This window comes from Mastigoproctus giganteus, chromosome 5 (assembly GCF_048544385.1).
Source record: "Mastigoproctus giganteus isolate SK-2022 chromosome 5, ASM4854438v1, whole genome shotgun sequence".
Classification (NCBI taxonomy): Eukaryota; Metazoa; Arthropoda; class Arachnida; order Uropygi; family Thelyphonidae; genus Mastigoproctus; species Mastigoproctus giganteus.
Genome location: NC_143579.1, coordinates 191,827,476 through 191,845,684, shown reverse-complemented (window position 1 = coordinate 191,845,684; position 18,209 = coordinate 191,827,476). Strand labels below are relative to the sequence as shown.

The 18,209-nt window shown below is 36.8% G+C and overlaps 1 protein-coding gene across 1 annotated transcript in view; it reads left to right on the top strand.

Annotated features, from left to right (window-relative positions):
* Positions 1-18,209, top strand: part of LOC150085957 (cytochrome P450 3A8-like) — a 170,193-nt gene that overhangs the window by 24,735 nt on the left and 127,249 nt on the right. Inside the window, exons 2-4 of the mRNA XM_090374754.1 lie at positions 5,625-5,721; positions 16,544-16,596; positions 17,433-17,529. Coding sequence (XP_090230880.1) covers positions 5,625-5,721; positions 16,544-16,596; positions 17,433-17,529 — 247 coding nt within the window. The remainder of the gene's footprint in view (positions 1-5,624; positions 5,722-16,543; positions 16,597-17,432; positions 17,530-18,209) is intronic.

Here is an 18,209-nt window from a genome sequence, read left to right as displayed (position 1 = left end):
ACTTAGGGAAACCCATTTTCAGTCCACTGAAGACATTCAGGAAAAAAATGAAGACATTCAAGTGTAAAAAGGGCTTACAGAAGATGACTTCCAGAAAATGTTTCTGTGCTTGGTAGAAATGCATGGAACAGTGTGTGCAAGCCCAAGGCAATTATTTTGAATGGGATAACTTGTAAGGTATGAAATATTTCATTATATTTATTTTATTGTGACATTCTCATTAGTTAATAGCCACACCTTGTATATTAAGTGAAACTCTAGGGAGAAAGCCGTATTGACAGTGTAAAAGATATGTGTTATCAAAAAATCAGCACCCCCACAAACAAAAGAAGTTCATGGGAGTGCTGATTTTAGGCATGAAGCACAGTGCCTAGCAAATTAGTTAACAAATTTCTAATTCAATTATTATGTGGTACAATGTTTTATTTCAAGTAAATATTGTAAGATGATTCAAGATCCAACAGAGAAAAACATAACTGTAATATCACTTCTTAAGAGTTACTCGGAGTATCTGTCTTGGTACAGAAATAGTGGGTTTTGAAGGTTTTTTTAATATTGCAAAAGAGATTGCAGACTCGCTTGATGTTGACTTTCTTTTAGGAATTCTTCAAAAGCATAGACAAAAATGTTTGATGATAATGGGCAAGAGGAATCAGTAAGGCAAAGACTGGAGGAAATATTCAAATTGGACGGTTTCTACATTACAGTGGACACCATACATCTTTCCTTGGAAGAGCAGTGTTGAACAGCTCAAAAATCAAAAACTACGAGGATTGTTACATAACTATAGAAAATTACCATAACACTTAGCTGCTCATTGCATGAATTTAAAAGTTCTTTCCTTTTATATCAGAATGAACTCTATTCTTACTGATAGTGATCATTTTGATATAAACATAATGGACCTCTTCAATGAGCTCAAAAATTTCTAAACTGCATTTTACTTACGGAGAAAGTTTTACTACAAGGAGTTTTTCAATTCATCCATATACAAATATCAGTGATGCTTTTCCAAATATATGGGTAGCATTAAGTATTTTATTGCCCTTGCCAGTCACAAAGAGTTCCCTCCATTGAAACTAATTGAAACCTATCTTGTTCTGCAATAATGAATGAGAGGCTCTTGTTGTTGGAGATATTGAAATTTGAAAAGCAAGATTGCAAGTAAGTTTGATCTGACATCAACTATGATGCATTTCACTGGAGCAAAGGCTTTAAAATTAAATATTGTTAAGTTTTTAAAATGTGTGTCTTGTGGTTTTTTCATTGTAAGTTTTACAAGAAACAGAAACATATATGTCATGTGTGGGTACGCATTTCATATATTTATCTGAAGTATATGTCACATATAACATCAAATAAATATAACTATTTTTGAATAATTATAATTTAGTTATTAAAAGTTGTTTTTATTGTCAAATAAATCTTTATTTCCTAGAGGTAGTCATATTTAAAACTCATTTTAAAATTAAAACAAGTTGGCTAATTGGCATTAGCATTAGTAGAGGCATATGATGCAAGAAAGCGAGCTTATGCAGCATCAGCCAAAAAAAAACAAAAAAAAAAAAAAAAAACTTCTACTTCACACCTTCGTTCGAAATACCTGTCCGGCTGAGCCTTAAATTTATTTAGCCTATCAACTTCCACAACAAGGGATGGAAGTCTGTTCCACCAACCAACTACCCATTGGCTAAAGGCAAATTTCCGCGCATCTATCCTACATCTGTCTTCCTCAATCTGAATTTATGCCCTCTCAGATGATTATTCTGAGCAAGAGGAAGAATCCCATCGGCATTCAGTATGCTCAAACCATTCAAGACTTTATACACTTCTATCAGATCACCTCGCCGGTGCCTAGTCTCCAGACACTGTAATTTGCAAAACTTAAGCCTTTCTTCGTAAGAGCAACCCTTTGTTCCATTCACTCATCTTGTTGCCCTTCTCTGTACTCGTTCCAGCAGCTCTACATCCTTCTTGAAAGGAGTCCTCTAGACCTGTATACAGTACTCAAGGTGTGGCCTGACCATTGCTTATACAAGGGAATAATCACCTTCTTATCCCTGCTAGAAAAATTCCTGTATATCATTGACAAGACACCATGAGGTACTCTTGCAGCCCGTCTGCACTATCTCAGAGAACTTCATATCTATCTGCACAATTACTCTAAGTCCTTTTCATTCTCTACCACTGTCAGTGTAGTACCACAGAGTTGATACGTTGCTCTGGGGTTGCTGTTTCCCATATGTAGTACTTTACATTTGTCAATGTTAAACTTCATTTGCCACCTCTCAGCCCATCTGCTCAACCCTTCCAGATCCTGTTGCAGCAGCATAGCATCAGTAGTGTCATTAACAACCCTGCCAACCTTTGTATCGTCTGCAAACTTGGACATTAAGCTTGATATACCATCATCAATATCATTCATAAATACAGAAAACAATAATGGACCCAACACTGAACCCTGAGGCACTCCACTAATAACATTAGTCCATGATGAGCAGTGTCCATTGATTACCACTCTCTGGCTTCTCCCCCCTCAACCATCCCTTTATCCATAGCAGCAATTTGCCTCCAGTGCCACACTGCTCCAATTTGTGCAGCAGTGTTCCATGTGCAACAGTATCAAAAGCCTTTCTAAGATCCAAATTTATAATATCAAAGTTATTCCCTGCATCCAGTTCTTTTGTGACTGCATCATAGTATCCAATCAAATTGGTCAGGCAAGACTTTCCCTTAACAAAACCATGCTGTGTCCGAGCAATAACTGAAGTCTTGTCTAGGTGATCCTGCAGTGCTTCTTTAACCAGTGCCTCCATTAATTTTCTTGGAACAGAAGTTAAACTCACAAGTCTATAATTACCTGTGTCAGCCTTTGATCCTCCTTTGTGAATTGGGGTCACATTTGCCTATGGATACCTCCCTGAGTCCAAGGAAGCTCTCATAATTATGCCTAAGGGTTTGCTTACTTCCTTTGCTGCCTCCTTTAATACAACTGGATAGATCATATCCACCCCAGGTGCCTTTCTTGTGTTTATCTTCAACAATTTCTCCTCCACTTTACTCTCAGTTATTACAAGATTATCTAGCTTACTGCCAGAGTTGAATACACCTCTGGCATTCCCTTCCCTGAATAACTCCTCATGTGTGAATGCCGATCCAAAATATTCATTTTGTTTGTTAGTTACCTGAGCAGGATCATCAACAGTTGAACCATCGATATCAAGTGGACTAATCCGATTCATCCCCTTCCTTCTAGAGTTTACATAACTACAGAACTCTTTGCTGTTTCTCTTTGCATCCTTTGCCAAAGATTTCTCATAATCTGCCTTCGCCTGCCTAACCTCCTTTGTAACTTGGTTACAGACCAGCTTATATCTATCATAGGCTTCTGTGTTACATGTTAATTGATATGTATCCCATGCATTTTTCTTCTCTGCCATATGTCTCATTAGTCCATCTGACATCTATTTAGGCCTAAACCTTGAACAATATTTCTTTGTTGGTATGTAAAGCCTAGTAGCTTCCAAGATAAGTTCTTTGAATGCTTCCCATTTTGAATTTGCTGTTGGTAACATCATCAGTTGGTCCCACTGTATAGAATTTAAATACTGTCTCAGACCATCGTAGTTGCTTTTACAAAAGCAAAAACCCTTCCCTTTACCCCTGATGGTAGTTACCTATTTGAGTAAATCCCACTTTAGCACACTGTGATCACTGCCACCTTGTGGTTCCTTTATCTGCAGATTGTTAATGCATGAAGAATCACTACTGATAATCAGATCAAGAGTATTGCTCCTTCTAGTTGCCTCTCGAACATGCTGATCAATGGACACTGCTCATCGTGGACTAATGTTATTAGTGGAGTCCTTCAGGTTCAGTATTGGGTCCATTATTGTTTTATGTATTTATAAAGGATATTGATGATGGTATATCAAGCTTAATGTACAAGCTTGCAGATGATACGAAGGTTGGCAGGGTTGTCAAGGATGCTACTGACACTATGCTGCTGCAACAGGATCTGGAAAGGTTGAGCAGATGGACTGACAGGTGACAAATGAAGTTTGACATTGACAAATTTAAAGTATTACATATGGGAAACAGCAACCCCAGAGCAATGTATCAACTCTGTGGTACTACACTGACAGTGGTAGAGAATGAAAGGGACCTGGGGGTGGCTGTGCAAGCAGATATGAAGTTCTCTGAGCAGTGCAGATGGGCTGCAAGAGTAGCTCATGGTGTATTGTCAATGATATATAGGAATTTTTCTAGCAGGGATAAGGAAGTGATTATTCCCTTGTATAAGGCAATGGTGAGGCCACAACTAGAGTACTGTATACAGGCCTGGAGGCCTCATTTCAAGAAGGATGTAGAGCTGCTGGAATGAGTAGAGAGAAGGGCAACAAGATTAGTGAATGGAACAAAGGTTTGCTCTTATGAAGAAAGGCTTAAATTTTGCAAATTACAGTGTCTGGAGACTAGGCACCAGTGAGGTGATCTGATAGAGGTGTATAAAGCCTTGAATGGTTTGAGCATGCTCAATGCTGATGGGATTCTTCCTCTTGCTCAGAATAATCACCTGAGAGGGCATAAATTCAAATTGAGGAAAGACAGATGTAGGATAGACGTGCAGAAATTTGCCTTTAGCCAGCGGGTGGTTGGTTGGTGGAAGAGACTTCCATCCCTTGTCGTGGAAGTTGATAGCCTAAATAAGTTTAAGGCTCAACTGGACAGGTATTTCGAACGAACAAAGGGGTGAAGTGGAAGTGGTTATTTTTTATTTATTTATTTTTTTTTTTTTTGGCTGATGCTGCATAAGCTTGCTTTCTTGCATCAAATGCCACTACTAATGCTAATGCTAAAACAGTCATCCAGTAATGTATGCAGTGCATTATGTTTCAGGCATATTCAATTTTTTTTCTTAAATTAAAATGATTTTTTTTTTTTTCTTTTTCTGAATTAATAGAAGTGAGGAGTTAATAATAAATATAAAAATGGAAATCTAGTTTTCTCCTTATCAGTTAATTACTGAGTTTAGAACTTTATACAACATTTAATAAAACTCTATAGTTTTACATTCTCTAATCTTAGCTGCTCAATTTAATTATAACTGTATAATATTTATTTCTGTTTCTCCATATACTCTTTTGTTTAAGTCTCTCTCTAATCTGCATTAAAACTATATTTAATCTATGAATTTCATTTTCCATACATATTGTATGAAACAAGAAATAATAACTAATTACTTGGAAGAGGGGGATCTATGTGATTGTTCATTATTATGTTAGTGAATTGATAGACAAAACACTATTATATCATGTGGTAGATTAAGTAATTTATCATTGAAATGATACAGTTTTAAAGGAATTGAATCACCTCAATGCCTAACACTTGAACTGTTTATGGCTGTGTTTTGGGAACTCGAACATGATCCTGTAACATGATCCAGATGTGGACCTTCCCTCTTGGTCCATTGGTCCCCAAATGGACCAATTTATGAAGGTTGCCACATACTTTTGGTCATATAGCAAATTTAAATGTTACTTTAGTTTATCACAAACTATTATTATTTAGTTTGGTTTACCAAAATGTAATCAATCTATTTCAGATTTTGTGTATATTTTCAGGTATTTAACAAGAAATCACAATTACTGGAAAAGAATAGGAATACCGCATGTCAAAGGGTATCCAATTGTAGGGTCATTCCATTCGTATCTCACCAAGGTATAGTAATTTCTACCTTATTAGGAAATACAGCACTGAGATCATTAGATAATAAACTGTTCATAATTCTACAAAATTTTAGGCACATTTACAAGTGTGTAAACTGCCCATTGTCTTCAGTATGTTCCATTAGTGTATAGTGTGTCCATTTGTACGAGACAGCTTGACTCCCAGTGAACTGATTCTCATGAAATTTTATGTTTGGCTCTTTTAAAAAGATTTTTAAAAATGTCAGACATTCGAAATCCATTAATTATTTTTACTATATTTTCCATACTATGGCTAATATCTATTAGCCATAGTATGGCAAAACCTATCAGTCTATGACTAGACTGATAGGTTTTGGCCTAATCTGAATCACTTATCATGTCATTGAAATTAGCAGTGACCTACATTTTCTGGTGGTTCTGGCAGAAATCACCATCTGGTCACCTGGGCCAGTTTGCTCTGCCTGATATCCAAATTCTGTAGCAGGCGTATCAGACATTCTGTTTGGAAGAATAATAAATGGACGATATGGCTCCCGTAGCCGAGTGGGCAGGAGCAGGAGTGCAGTAGCACATGCTCTTTGAGTAGACCGGTGTTCAAGCTCCTGACTGCTGAATACGGTCCATCTGCCAACCCACACTGGACCAGTGTGGCAGATTATGGTCCATTTCCCTCGGCATGAATTGTTGAGGAGGCTTCCATCCTGCAGTGGGTTGATAATGGCTGCACTTTACTTTTTTTTTTTATGGCAATTAACTGAAAAGAAAAATTCTTGTTATAAGTAGTGCACAAATTAAAGTGATTGCTTTTTGAACAAATTTTTTTTGTATAAATTTTATAAATATCTAAATAATGAATTATTATTTGTTTCTTCTGCACAGATTTTTTTTTTTTTAATAGAATTGTGCATAGATATAAACAATGAATGATTTGCTGATTTACTTAATAAGTACAGGGAAAGTTTGTGAAAAAGTTGCAAGTTAGGACTGAATTTGAAAGTGTCTGTAATTCTGCACAGATGCAATAGGAAGGAGTACATTTCAAGAGCCTTGTCAATCAGTTTGGCTCTAGAGAGAATATACAAGGCTCATGGGGTAGAATTTTTCTCAGCATGGTCTGTGCTTCTTAACAGGAGAGACTGTTTTTACAGGGATGGGATAAACTTAAACAGAAGAGGCACAAGAATACTGTATTTGCTGATGCTATCAAGACAGCATTAGGTGGGTCAGAAAACTGCTTGCAGGTGGGGGGAATACACAGAATAATAAATTAACAATAGCCACATTCAGAGTGAAGGTGATTCTTGCACTGTTTCTATTAGGATGTGCAGCAGCCTAGAAAGCAAGGTGCTGAGAATTTTGAAGCTTACTGTCATCATGGAACAGATAAATGCATGGCTGTATTAAAGTTAACTAAGAATAAGAACAGGTGCATGTATATTTGCATGTGCAATAATACTAGGAGCACAGTAAATAAATATCATGATTTGAAGTTCTGGTCAAGTTATCCAGTGCAGATATCAGAGATGTATACCAATGCAGATATCAGAGATGTAGTGTAACTCCAGGGGCTCACATCTGGCGAGTATGGGCTTGGCAAACCCAGGGCCCTGAGTTAGCTAGGTATCATCATTCTTCTCTTTCTCAGTGATTCCTTTCTACTTCTCTCTCTTTCTCGGAGGCGCCTCCATAGCCAGGTGGGAAGGAGCAGCAGTGCGTAGCACATGCTTCTTGATTAGACCGGGGTTCGAGCCCGTCACCACCAAATACGAAGGATATGGAAAAGTCAGGGAATGACCACCGCATATCCTGGAGCAATATGGCCTTAGTTGCTAATGCTCCTGAAAACCAAATAACTAACTAACTCTCTTTCTCGGTGATTCCTTTCTACTTCTCTCTCTCTCAGGGTAACTCGGGGAATTTTTTTTTTTTTTTTTTTTGGCTGGTGCAGCATAAGCCTCAGACTTCCTTGTACCATATGGTTAATAATAGTAATAGTAACTCAGATATAACTATGGTGACCATACATCCTTTATTAAAAGGACAGTCCTTTATTTCAGGAAGCTGTCCTTTAGATTTATTTATTTTTCAAAAACCCACTTTATCGGTCTGAAGTAGAAGTTGAATCCCATGGGAGCTTGAAACCCTCCCGAAGTGGAGGGGGGGGGGATAATCTGACCTTTTTTCTTTAGAATCACTAATTTAATTAACTAATTGAATCACGAACAGAGTCATATTGGAAGTTCTGGCATCGTAAAAAATGTTCATAACATAGTTTCACCGGTAAACTTTTTCGAAGTTTGCCGTGCTTCTCGTGTGGGCTTCCTTTGCCTTTTTTTTTTTCCTTAATAAACAATTTATTACACCAGTGATTCTAAAGAAAAAAGGTCAAGTTACCCCCTCCACTTTGGGAGGGTTTCAATCTCCCATGGGATTCAGTTTCTACTCCTGACCGATAACACCCACCGTCTGTTTACCGAGTGAGCAACAATACAAATGCTGTTATGGCAAAGTACTTTTACTTGTAAATTTCATCGAACTTTTGTGTGCTTCTCATGCAGGCTTTCTTTACCTTTGCCTCCTTTTCTAATACTTGCTTCTTATAATGTCATGGCTCACTTAAAATGCGTTAGTGTTTTTTAGTATTACGTGAGTGTTTCGGTGAAGACCAAATGTAGCGAATATGCTTCGCAGGTAAAAGGCTTGAGTAGTAGTAGAGGCATATGATGCAAGAAAGCAAGCTTATGTAGCTTGCTTTCTTGCTATCCAAAAAAAAAAAAAAAACTATCCGATAACACCCACTGTCTGTTTACCAAGTGAGCAACAATACAAATGCCGTTATGGCAAAGTACTTTTACTTGTAAATTTCATCGAACTTTTGCATGCTTCTCGTGCAGGCTTTCTTTACCTTTACCTCCTTTTCTAATACTTGCTTCTTATAACGTCATGGCTCATTTAAAATGCGTTAGTACTTTTTAGTATTATGTGAGTGTTTCGGGGAAGACCAAATGTAGTGAGTATGCTTCGCAGGGAAAAGGCTTGAGTAGTAATAGAAGTAGTAGAGGCATATGATGCAAGAAAGCAAGCTTATGTAGCTTGCTTTCTTGCTATCCAAAAAAAAAAAACACATCCATTCCCTCTAAACGTTTGTTCAGTTTCTCCTTGAATTTATTTAAGCTATCAAATTCCACAACAACAGATAGAAGATTGTTCCAGCAATCAACTACCCGCTGGCTAAAGGCAAATTTCCACACATCTATTCTATAAAAATGTTCAGTAATGAACACTTTTTTCAAGAAAAGAGTGAACAGAAAGTGGACATGGAAGAGCCCAAATGGATTAAAAACTAATGAAATCGACTTCATCCTCACTAACAGAAGATATATCGTGAATGATGTTACCGTCCTGAACAAGGTGAATGTTGGAAGTGATCACAGAATGGTAAGATGCACACTTGATATAGAAAAGAAAGGAAAAAACTGACTTGAGTAAATAATACAAAGGTCTTTGAGATGACAGAAGAGGAGAAAAAGCAGTATGTAATGGAACTTAAGAACATGTTTGAGCTTCTGCAGACTACTCAGGACCAAGATATCGACAAGGAATATTACAACTTTCTGAAAGTGATAAAGCCCAAGAAACCTATAGGTAAAAAGAAATCCAAAGAAGAAAAAATTAGTCAAGAAACACTTTTCATGATGAATCGAAGACAACAAATGAAGAGCAAGATAAACACTGATAAAAAGAAAATTGAGTATACTGAGTTATGCAAAGCCATTAGAAAGAGGCTCAGAGAGGACATAAGAAGATTTAACACAAGAAAAGTAGAACAAGCATTAAGGGAAAACAAAGGACTTAAATCAGAAGCCATGAGCAGTAATACAGAAAGACAAATGATACAGAAACTGAAGAATAGTGATGGTGTACTTATAAATAGCAGAGAAGGCATAATTCAAATAGCAGAAGACTACTATAGAGAATTATACAAGGAGCGAGGGCATGATGCCAGCAGTGGGGAAGATGGATTGCAAATTAGCAACACATATGACATTATACCCGATATTCTTCCAGATGAGGTAGAACATGCGTTGAAGAAAATGAAGAATCAGAAAGCTCCGGGGGAAGGTGAAGTTACTGTGGAGTAGTTAAAATTGGGAGCAAGAGATATGACACAAAACTGGCAAGACTCTTCACAAAATGCATTAGAAAAGGTGTGATGCCTAAGGAGTGGAATAATGAAATCATAGTTTTGCTGCATAAGAAAGGAGATAAATCAGAAATTGAAAATTATAGACCAATTAGCTTGTTATCACATATTTACAAGTTGTTCACAAGGGTCATTACTAACAGATTAGAAAGAATACTTGATGAGAATCAACCAAAAGAGCAGGCTGGTTTTAGAACAGGATTAACAGGATTCTCAACTACGGATCACCTCCACGTAATATCACAGCTAATGGAGAAAGCAAATGAATATAAAACACCATTATGCCTGGCATTTGTGGATTATGAAAAGGCATTTGACTTCATACAGCATAAGGCAATGTTTCGGGCACTGGAAAGACAAAGCATAGATACCCCATATATTATGATTTTGAAGAAAATATATTAGAACGCTACCTCCTTTATTAGACTAGACAAAGACAGTAGGAAATTTAAAATTGAGAAAGGAATTTGACAAGGAGACACAATATCTCTGAAGCTGTTTACAGCTGCCCTTGAGGAAGCTTTCAGAAGATTAGACTGGTCGCAGAAAGGAGTCAATGTGAATGGAGAGTACCTAAACCATTTACGATTTGCCATGATCCCAAAGAATTAGGGAAAATGTTAATAGTAAGGATTTTGGACTAAAGATGAATATGGCTAAAAACAAAAGTAATGATGAACAAGTATGCCACAGAAAGGGATATAATGATTGAAGGAGCAGTAATTAAAAAGGTGGAGTCATATACTTATCTTGGACAAGTTATTGGCTATGATAATGATAAATGGCTGGAAGTCAAGAAAAGAATAAATTTTGAATGATAGCATTCAGGAAATATAGTCACATACTGAGGAGCAAAATCCCAATTTGTCTGATACGTAAAATAATGAATCAATGTATACTCCCCACCATGACTTATGGAAGAGAAACTTGGGCACGCACCAAAAGAATAGAAGAGAAGCTTAGAACAACACAGTGAAGAATGGAATGAATTATATTGGGAACCAGACTGTTAGATAAGAAGAGAAACACATGTATTAGGCAGCAAACTCAAGTAAAAGACATTCTTATCAAAACTAAAGAACTAAAATGGTCTTGGGGCAGGACACATAGCTCGAAGTCGTGATGACAGATGGACTAAGAAAATAACAGAATGGTACCCAAGAGGAGCTAGAAGAAAACCTGGAAGACAAAGACGGAGATGGACAGATGAAATTCATAGTTTGTGGGTAGTAAATGGATGGCCATTGCACAAAACTGAAGGAACTGGAAAGTTGCCAGAGAGGGAGTCCTTCATCCTGCAGTGGATTGAAAATGGCTGATGATGATGATTCTATAACTGTCTCTCCTCAATTTGAATTTATGCCCCCTCAGGTTTATAATCTAATCAAGAAGAAGAATCCCATCAGGATTGAGCCTGCTCAACCCATTGAAGTCCTTATATACCTCAATCAGATCACGTTTAGCATTAGCATTAATAGAGTCATATGATGCAAGAAAGCGAGCTTATGCAGCATCGGCCAAAAAAAAAAAAAAAAAAAACTTCCACTTCACACCTCCATTCATTTGAAATACCTGTCCAGCTGAGCCTTAAATTTATTTAGGCTATCAACTTCCACAACAAGGGATGGAAGTCTGTTCCACCAACCAACTACCCGCTGGCTAAAGGCAAATTTCTGCACATCTATCATATATCTGTCTTTCCTCAATCTGAATTTATGCCCTCTCAGGTGATTATTCTGAGAAAGAGGAAGAATCCCATCAGCATTGAGCATGCTCAAACCATTCAAGGCTTTATACACCTCTATCAGATCACCTCACTGGTGCCTAGTCTCCAGACACTGTAATTTGCAAAACTTAAGCCTTTCTTCCTAAGAGCAACCCTTTGTTCCATTCACTAATCTTGTTGCCCTTCTCTGTACTCGTTCCAGCAGCTCTACATCCTTCTTGAAATGAGGCCTCCAGACCTGTATACAGTACTCAAGGTGTGGCCTGACCATTGCCTTATACAAGGGAATAATCACCTCCTTATCCCTGCTAGAAAAATTCCTGTATATCGTTGATAAGATACCACGAGCTACTCTTGCCGCCCGTCTGCACTGTTCAGAGAACTTCATATCTGCCTGCACAATTACCCCAGGTCCTTTTCATTCTCTACCACTGTCAGTGTGTAGTACCACAGAGTTGATACGTTGCTCTGGGGTTGCTGTTTCCTATATGTAGTAGTACTTTACATTTGTCAATGTTAAACTTCATTTGCCACCTCTCAGCCCATCTGCTGAACCTTTCCAGTTCCTGTTGTTACTACAGTTGTTACTACAAACTACAAACCAGGGTACCTGCCCACCCACTGATGATAGGCCAATAGCCTTGAAACATGTCTGGGTGGTGGTACTCACTGAGAATAAATAACAATAGTCTTCTCTATTTGTAAAGCGTTACCTATTCGAGATAGTGCAATATCATGGCAACTCGTCGTGAAGGCAGAGCACAATATGAGAAAGAGCAAATGATGCCTACAACAACTACTTTGTAGTTTCTTAAGAGTTGTCTATGGTGTATCTACACACCGATGTTATATAGATATTAAACTCTTAATGTATTACGCCTTGTGCATTTAGTTATTTTAAATATATAATAAAAAAAAAAAAGAATGCATATTATGAATGAAATAAATGTATGTCTCTCCCATCCCCTCGTCTGGTGGGTTCTCCACTGCCAGCTAACATATCCCACCCCCGGAGCGGGATGGTCGACCGGATTCGAGACTTCATACTGGATTCGAGACTGCTTGGACATGACACTGATGAAGACATTCTGTGGCTTTGCTGCCAACATGCCATTGGCGATCTGAACTGGGTACTCTAACCTGGTTCCCTTTAAAACCCCATCCCCAGGCAGTGGGGGGAGACGGATCTCTGTCTCCTCTCCTCCCTGCCTACCCCCCATACTTCGCCTGGTGGGATTCGTCTCCACTGAACTCTTTGGGGATGCCTACTCTATCATCCCTATTCTTCTATCTGTTTTCCCCCCAGTCTTCAGTCTCCCTCCTCTCTCACTAAATTGATCAAGGTACACCCTTAACAATGCTGCCAAATTCTAATCAACGTCTAAATCTTTAAGACAACAAACACTATTAGCTTTTATTTAGCATATAGCCTCGCGTCTAAATTTAATAACATCAAAATTTTGCCCCACTTATTAGGCCTTTAACACATCTCTTTAGCGTTCAACCCCAACCAACGATTTCCTAATAGCAATCCCATTAAGCACTAATGTCAAATGCGTATTTTTTTTTTTTTTTTTGGGTCCTAGCCACTGAAATCCCAGGAAACTAGGTGGCAGGACCTGCCAGAGCAATTGGTTGTGATACTGGATATTCCCGGCTAGCCTCCACGTGGCAAAGTGTTGGCCGCCAGGCCCCACTTGGGGCCTGGCGGCCAATAAGCCAGTCAAACAATGGGCACAATGTATCACACTGCATGGATACGGCCCACACACATTTACAAGTCTATGGCTTGACAGTGTACTGTCCTCGATACAGCGAAACACACAGAGTTGGGAGAAATCCCAGGTGCTGTTTGACACGAACATACCTTATACCTTACCTGTAAGGCTAGTAATGTGTCAGGTGTTGTGGTACTATCCTTACAAGAAGCACATGCTACAGCAGCTAAAGCATTGTGATGCAGGTATTCGTTTCACATATGCACTTCGGTTTCTGGTGTGAATGACTGGATATCACTTGGCCATGGAACATCCTTTAGAGTGATGAAGCCCACTTTTGCTTAAACAGACAAGTGAATATGCACAACTGTCTCATTTGGACAACAGAAAACCCTCGAGTTATCCAAGAGGTCCCCGTTGCATTCTCCAAAAGTGACAGTGTGGTGTGGATTTATGGCCACATTCTTGATTGGGCCATATTTTTTTGAACAGTTAACACCAACTGAACCCTGCATCTGTTCTGTCACTAGACAGCAATATTATGAAATGTTGGCAAATTTCTCAATACCAGAGCTCCAACAACGTGGGTGCCTTCAGGGGATGCCTTCCATATTCATGCAAGATGGTGCACCACCCCACATCCACCGTAGTGTCCAAAGATTGCTAAGGCAACACTTTACAGACGAACAGGTCATCAGCCATTGTTTCCAGACGTCTTGGCCACCCCAATCACCGGACCTCGCCCTATGCGACTTCTGGTTGTGGGGTTTTTCGAAGAACCAGGTGTATCGGGAAGGATGTCAAACTCGGGCAGATCTGAAGGACAGCATTAGACGTCATGTGCTAGCTATTCCAGTTGACATGTTACGTTCTGCTGTAGAAAATGCTGTTCTTCAAATGGAAACTGTTGTTGACCAAAATGGAGGACACCTTGAACAATTGTAGTGCTGTTCAAGTGATTTTACATAGTGTACTTCATAAATTTAACTAGGTATGTCTATCAGTTATTAATTACTCTTCTCCTATACTAATACATGTAATCTAACATAAGATGCTATATATTACATTATGGTCTTATGTACATATTTTTATGGCAATAGCACTAGCCTATAATTCCCTATAATAAAGTTAATAACTAATATCATGCTATCTGTATCTATACTTATCTCATATATTATATATATATATATATAATTGAATAAATAGAACCAACAGTTCAAGAAATAAAACAAATGCATATAAATTAAGAATGATAATATGTAAAGTAAATTTAAATTTAACAGAACTGATTTATATCATTGAATATTATAATGTTATGATATTACAGATTATAGAACATGGAGAATAATTCAAGCTAGTTATTACTGAAAGAAAAGGTATATGTGCCCTAAGCTATAAACAAAAGATTAGGCTAAAAAAATAAAATAAAATATTAAATGTTTCTAAAATTATAATAGCTACTTCTTTTAGTAAATAATTAATGCCAAGCAGAGTTGAGCAGTGGTGTTTTTAGAAATTCCTTTCAAAGATGATGAATGCAGAACTGTATAAATTAGATATCAGTGCAGTGCCCATATGTTAACATGAATATTCATTTGTTCTCTGGAGGGGTCCAATGGGAACTTTTCTCCCATTGAGGTGGGCAAAGCATGAATTCTTTGCAAACAACTGCATTCTTTACTTCTTCTCTGAATAGTACTGTTTAGATGTTTACTTTGCCAGTTTCTGTTCTTAACCCAGAGACATGCATGCTGGCTCTTTGAGACCCAACCTGATTTGTCATGGCCTTTGTTTACTTGGTTACATTTTAACAAAGTGTTTTCTTTTTCTCCATCAAAAATTCCATAAGTTCCATTTTCTATTGCACAAACTGGAAAAATGTAGGATTAGTTTAAGCCTATTCTTGATAATTATATGCATATGCTGAAAAACAAGAATTTAAAATTAGTGGCATCTTTTGCATACAATAATTATTGAAATGTGCAAGATTTTTTTTTTATTTATATTTCTATTGCCAAAGTGAAAATGGCTACCACATAAGGGAGGGGATAAAAAAAATATGCCTAAAGTTCCACAGAGGTGGTTTTATTTAAAAAAAAATTATTAAAAATACGGTGCATGCCAATTATTATGATCATGGATAATGTTACTTTCATGTAATGTTATTACTTTTATGATGTCCCAATCAGATGTATACTAACACATAAAGGGAAAAAACCCCGATTTATTATAATCAGCACTTTGGTTATCACTTTTTTTTGCCTTATCATGGTTTATGCATGTGCAGTGGAAGCAATTACGTAACATCCCAATTTATAATTAAACTCCGACACTTGGGGCTAGTTACTGATTTTGCTTCATATGGTTGTTAACTGTCATTACTCCATGGAAGAAAGTATCGTATCTATATTCCTACCAATATGACTGTTTTACAGTAGAGAATTAACCTCTTTATAATTCTTTGTTTTCAATGGTTTTGTATGGATTTACAGAAGTATTATGATAGTATCGTTTTTATTGAAGACTTTCTCAAAGAAATTAGTGAATGCCGACCGGGCTAGCCAGGTGGGTAAAGTGCCTGCCTGGTAACCCAAAGGTCGCGGGTTCGATTCCCGCCTCGGGCTTGGATCAAAGTACTGCAAAAACCTTGGGAGGTGCATTATGGCCACAGAAGCCTATGCGCCAACAACTACCAAAAAAAAAAAAAAATTAGTGAACAGTCAAATTAAATTATTTTATATTGCTTGATTTTAAGTTTTCTTTCTGTCTGCTTCCACCTTTTTATGTATAGATTTCTTCTCTGCATCAATAAATAATGCTGCACTCTTGTTTCTTCAGTTATTGTTGTCTGTTTAGCTGAGTCCTAAAGTGGTAACAATAAGTGGCATCCACTGTATATTTTTAATATGAAAAATGTATTTTTCACAGTTGTGTTCATGCAAAGTTGAAAGTAAAGGTAGTATCAAAAAGTAAAAGTGAACAATTCTGAATTATTTCTTTCTGATTTCAAGGCTGCAGATGGGGTTACATTTTTCAAATGTGTGCATGTGTGAACATCATAAAATATTGACATGTGTCTATAGGTCTGCCTTTGTGGAACTTATTTATATTTGACAAAGTGTATTAAAAATAAATTAAATAAATAAGAAAAATAAATATATTTATTTATTTTATCCATTATTAGCCTTTCCATGTGGTAGAAATGAGCAGATACAGAGAACTTGGAAAAATATATGGGTAAGTTTACATTATTGGTATCCAGTGGCATAGCCAGGATTTTTTTGTCAGCAGGTACATTCACAAAAAAAAAAGGTACCAATTGCCTAATTCTATAAAGTGCCACAATGCCAGATATCAGCATCAGAGGGTACAATGTACCTGCTGACCCTATCCTGGCTATGCCACTGTTGTTATCATTTATGCAAAATCATAGAATAACTGAGCATGCATTGGTAGGTCTGTTTTTTTGCTGTACATTGATTGGACCAAATCATATGATCTTTATCTATAACTTTGTTACTTAATGTACCAGCAGTTTCTTGAAATGTGATTGCCAGATATTTACTGAATATTTATCTTATAATGTTACGAAACTGAAGGAAAAAAAGCAGAATTTTTTATTACTATTTTAAACATTGGCAGCAGATAAATTTAATGAAAGCTTGGCTTAGTAAAATCGGATAAATCCACCAGTAAGCACAGATGGCACCTGATGTGAAAAGTCTCCAGCATTAAATAAAAGTGAATGTACTGCATGAAAATTTTTTGACTAAGACCATAGAAGAATTTTTAACAAAATTTTTGACTAAGATCATATAACAAGCCATAGAAGCTTTTATTTATTATTTTTTATTTATTATTATTATTATTTTACATAATAATAATTAATATATTGCTTTCATAAATAACACAAAAATTCAGTTCTGGTTTGTTATCATTTATCATCTTGCTTAGGGTGCTAAAACATTCTAGGCCGCCTCTGATTATAGCACTGTACATTTGGCATTCCTGCTTTGAACAGATGAAAGTAATGGCATGCTGCTACTGCTTATTCATGTTTTTTTTTTCTGCAGATCGTATGAAGGCAGCTCTCCTGTGCTTTCTGTTGGTGACCCAGATCTTCTAAGAAGGATAATGGTGAAGGATTTTCAAATTTTTCCTGGAAGAAGGGTAAGGAATGAACTTGGTATATATATTATAGAAACAATCTTTTTATTAAAAATCGTTATTAAAACACCTTTGCATCTGAAACAAAGAGTTCCACCTTAACTCTGTATTTTCATTAAAGGCATAATCGCCATCTCTTATGTACTTCTGTAGCATATTTTGCTTTATTTGATTAGTTCAGTTAATGACTAAACAGTAAATTCTGTATAAATTCAAATATTTATTAAATACTTTTTTGTCATGTTAAGAGTAATACATTTTAATTTGCATTCACAAGATTATTTTCCATTATCATGATTTAACTTGCAGTGTAGTATATCCAGTGCTGAAGTAGATTGGAATAGTGTGTTTTTTTTTTTTTTTTTAAATTGAGAAAATGGCTGTGATTTTTAAATTTCATGAATTTGAAAAATGAACAAAGAAATCTGTAAAAGACAAGGGAAGTTTATGAATATAAGATTAAATGGAATGGTCTGTCCACATGTGCAAGATTCGACCTGTACTCCATCACCTGCAGACTCGACCTGTACTCCATCACCTGCAGACTGCTCTCCTTTGATTTTCAAGTTATTTCTGCCTAGGAATAATATTTTGCAATATAATGGGTTTGAGACACCTTAAAAACATCCTTTAAAGCTTTTTATACTGAGTTTATTTATAACTGTGGTGTAATGAGTTATTGT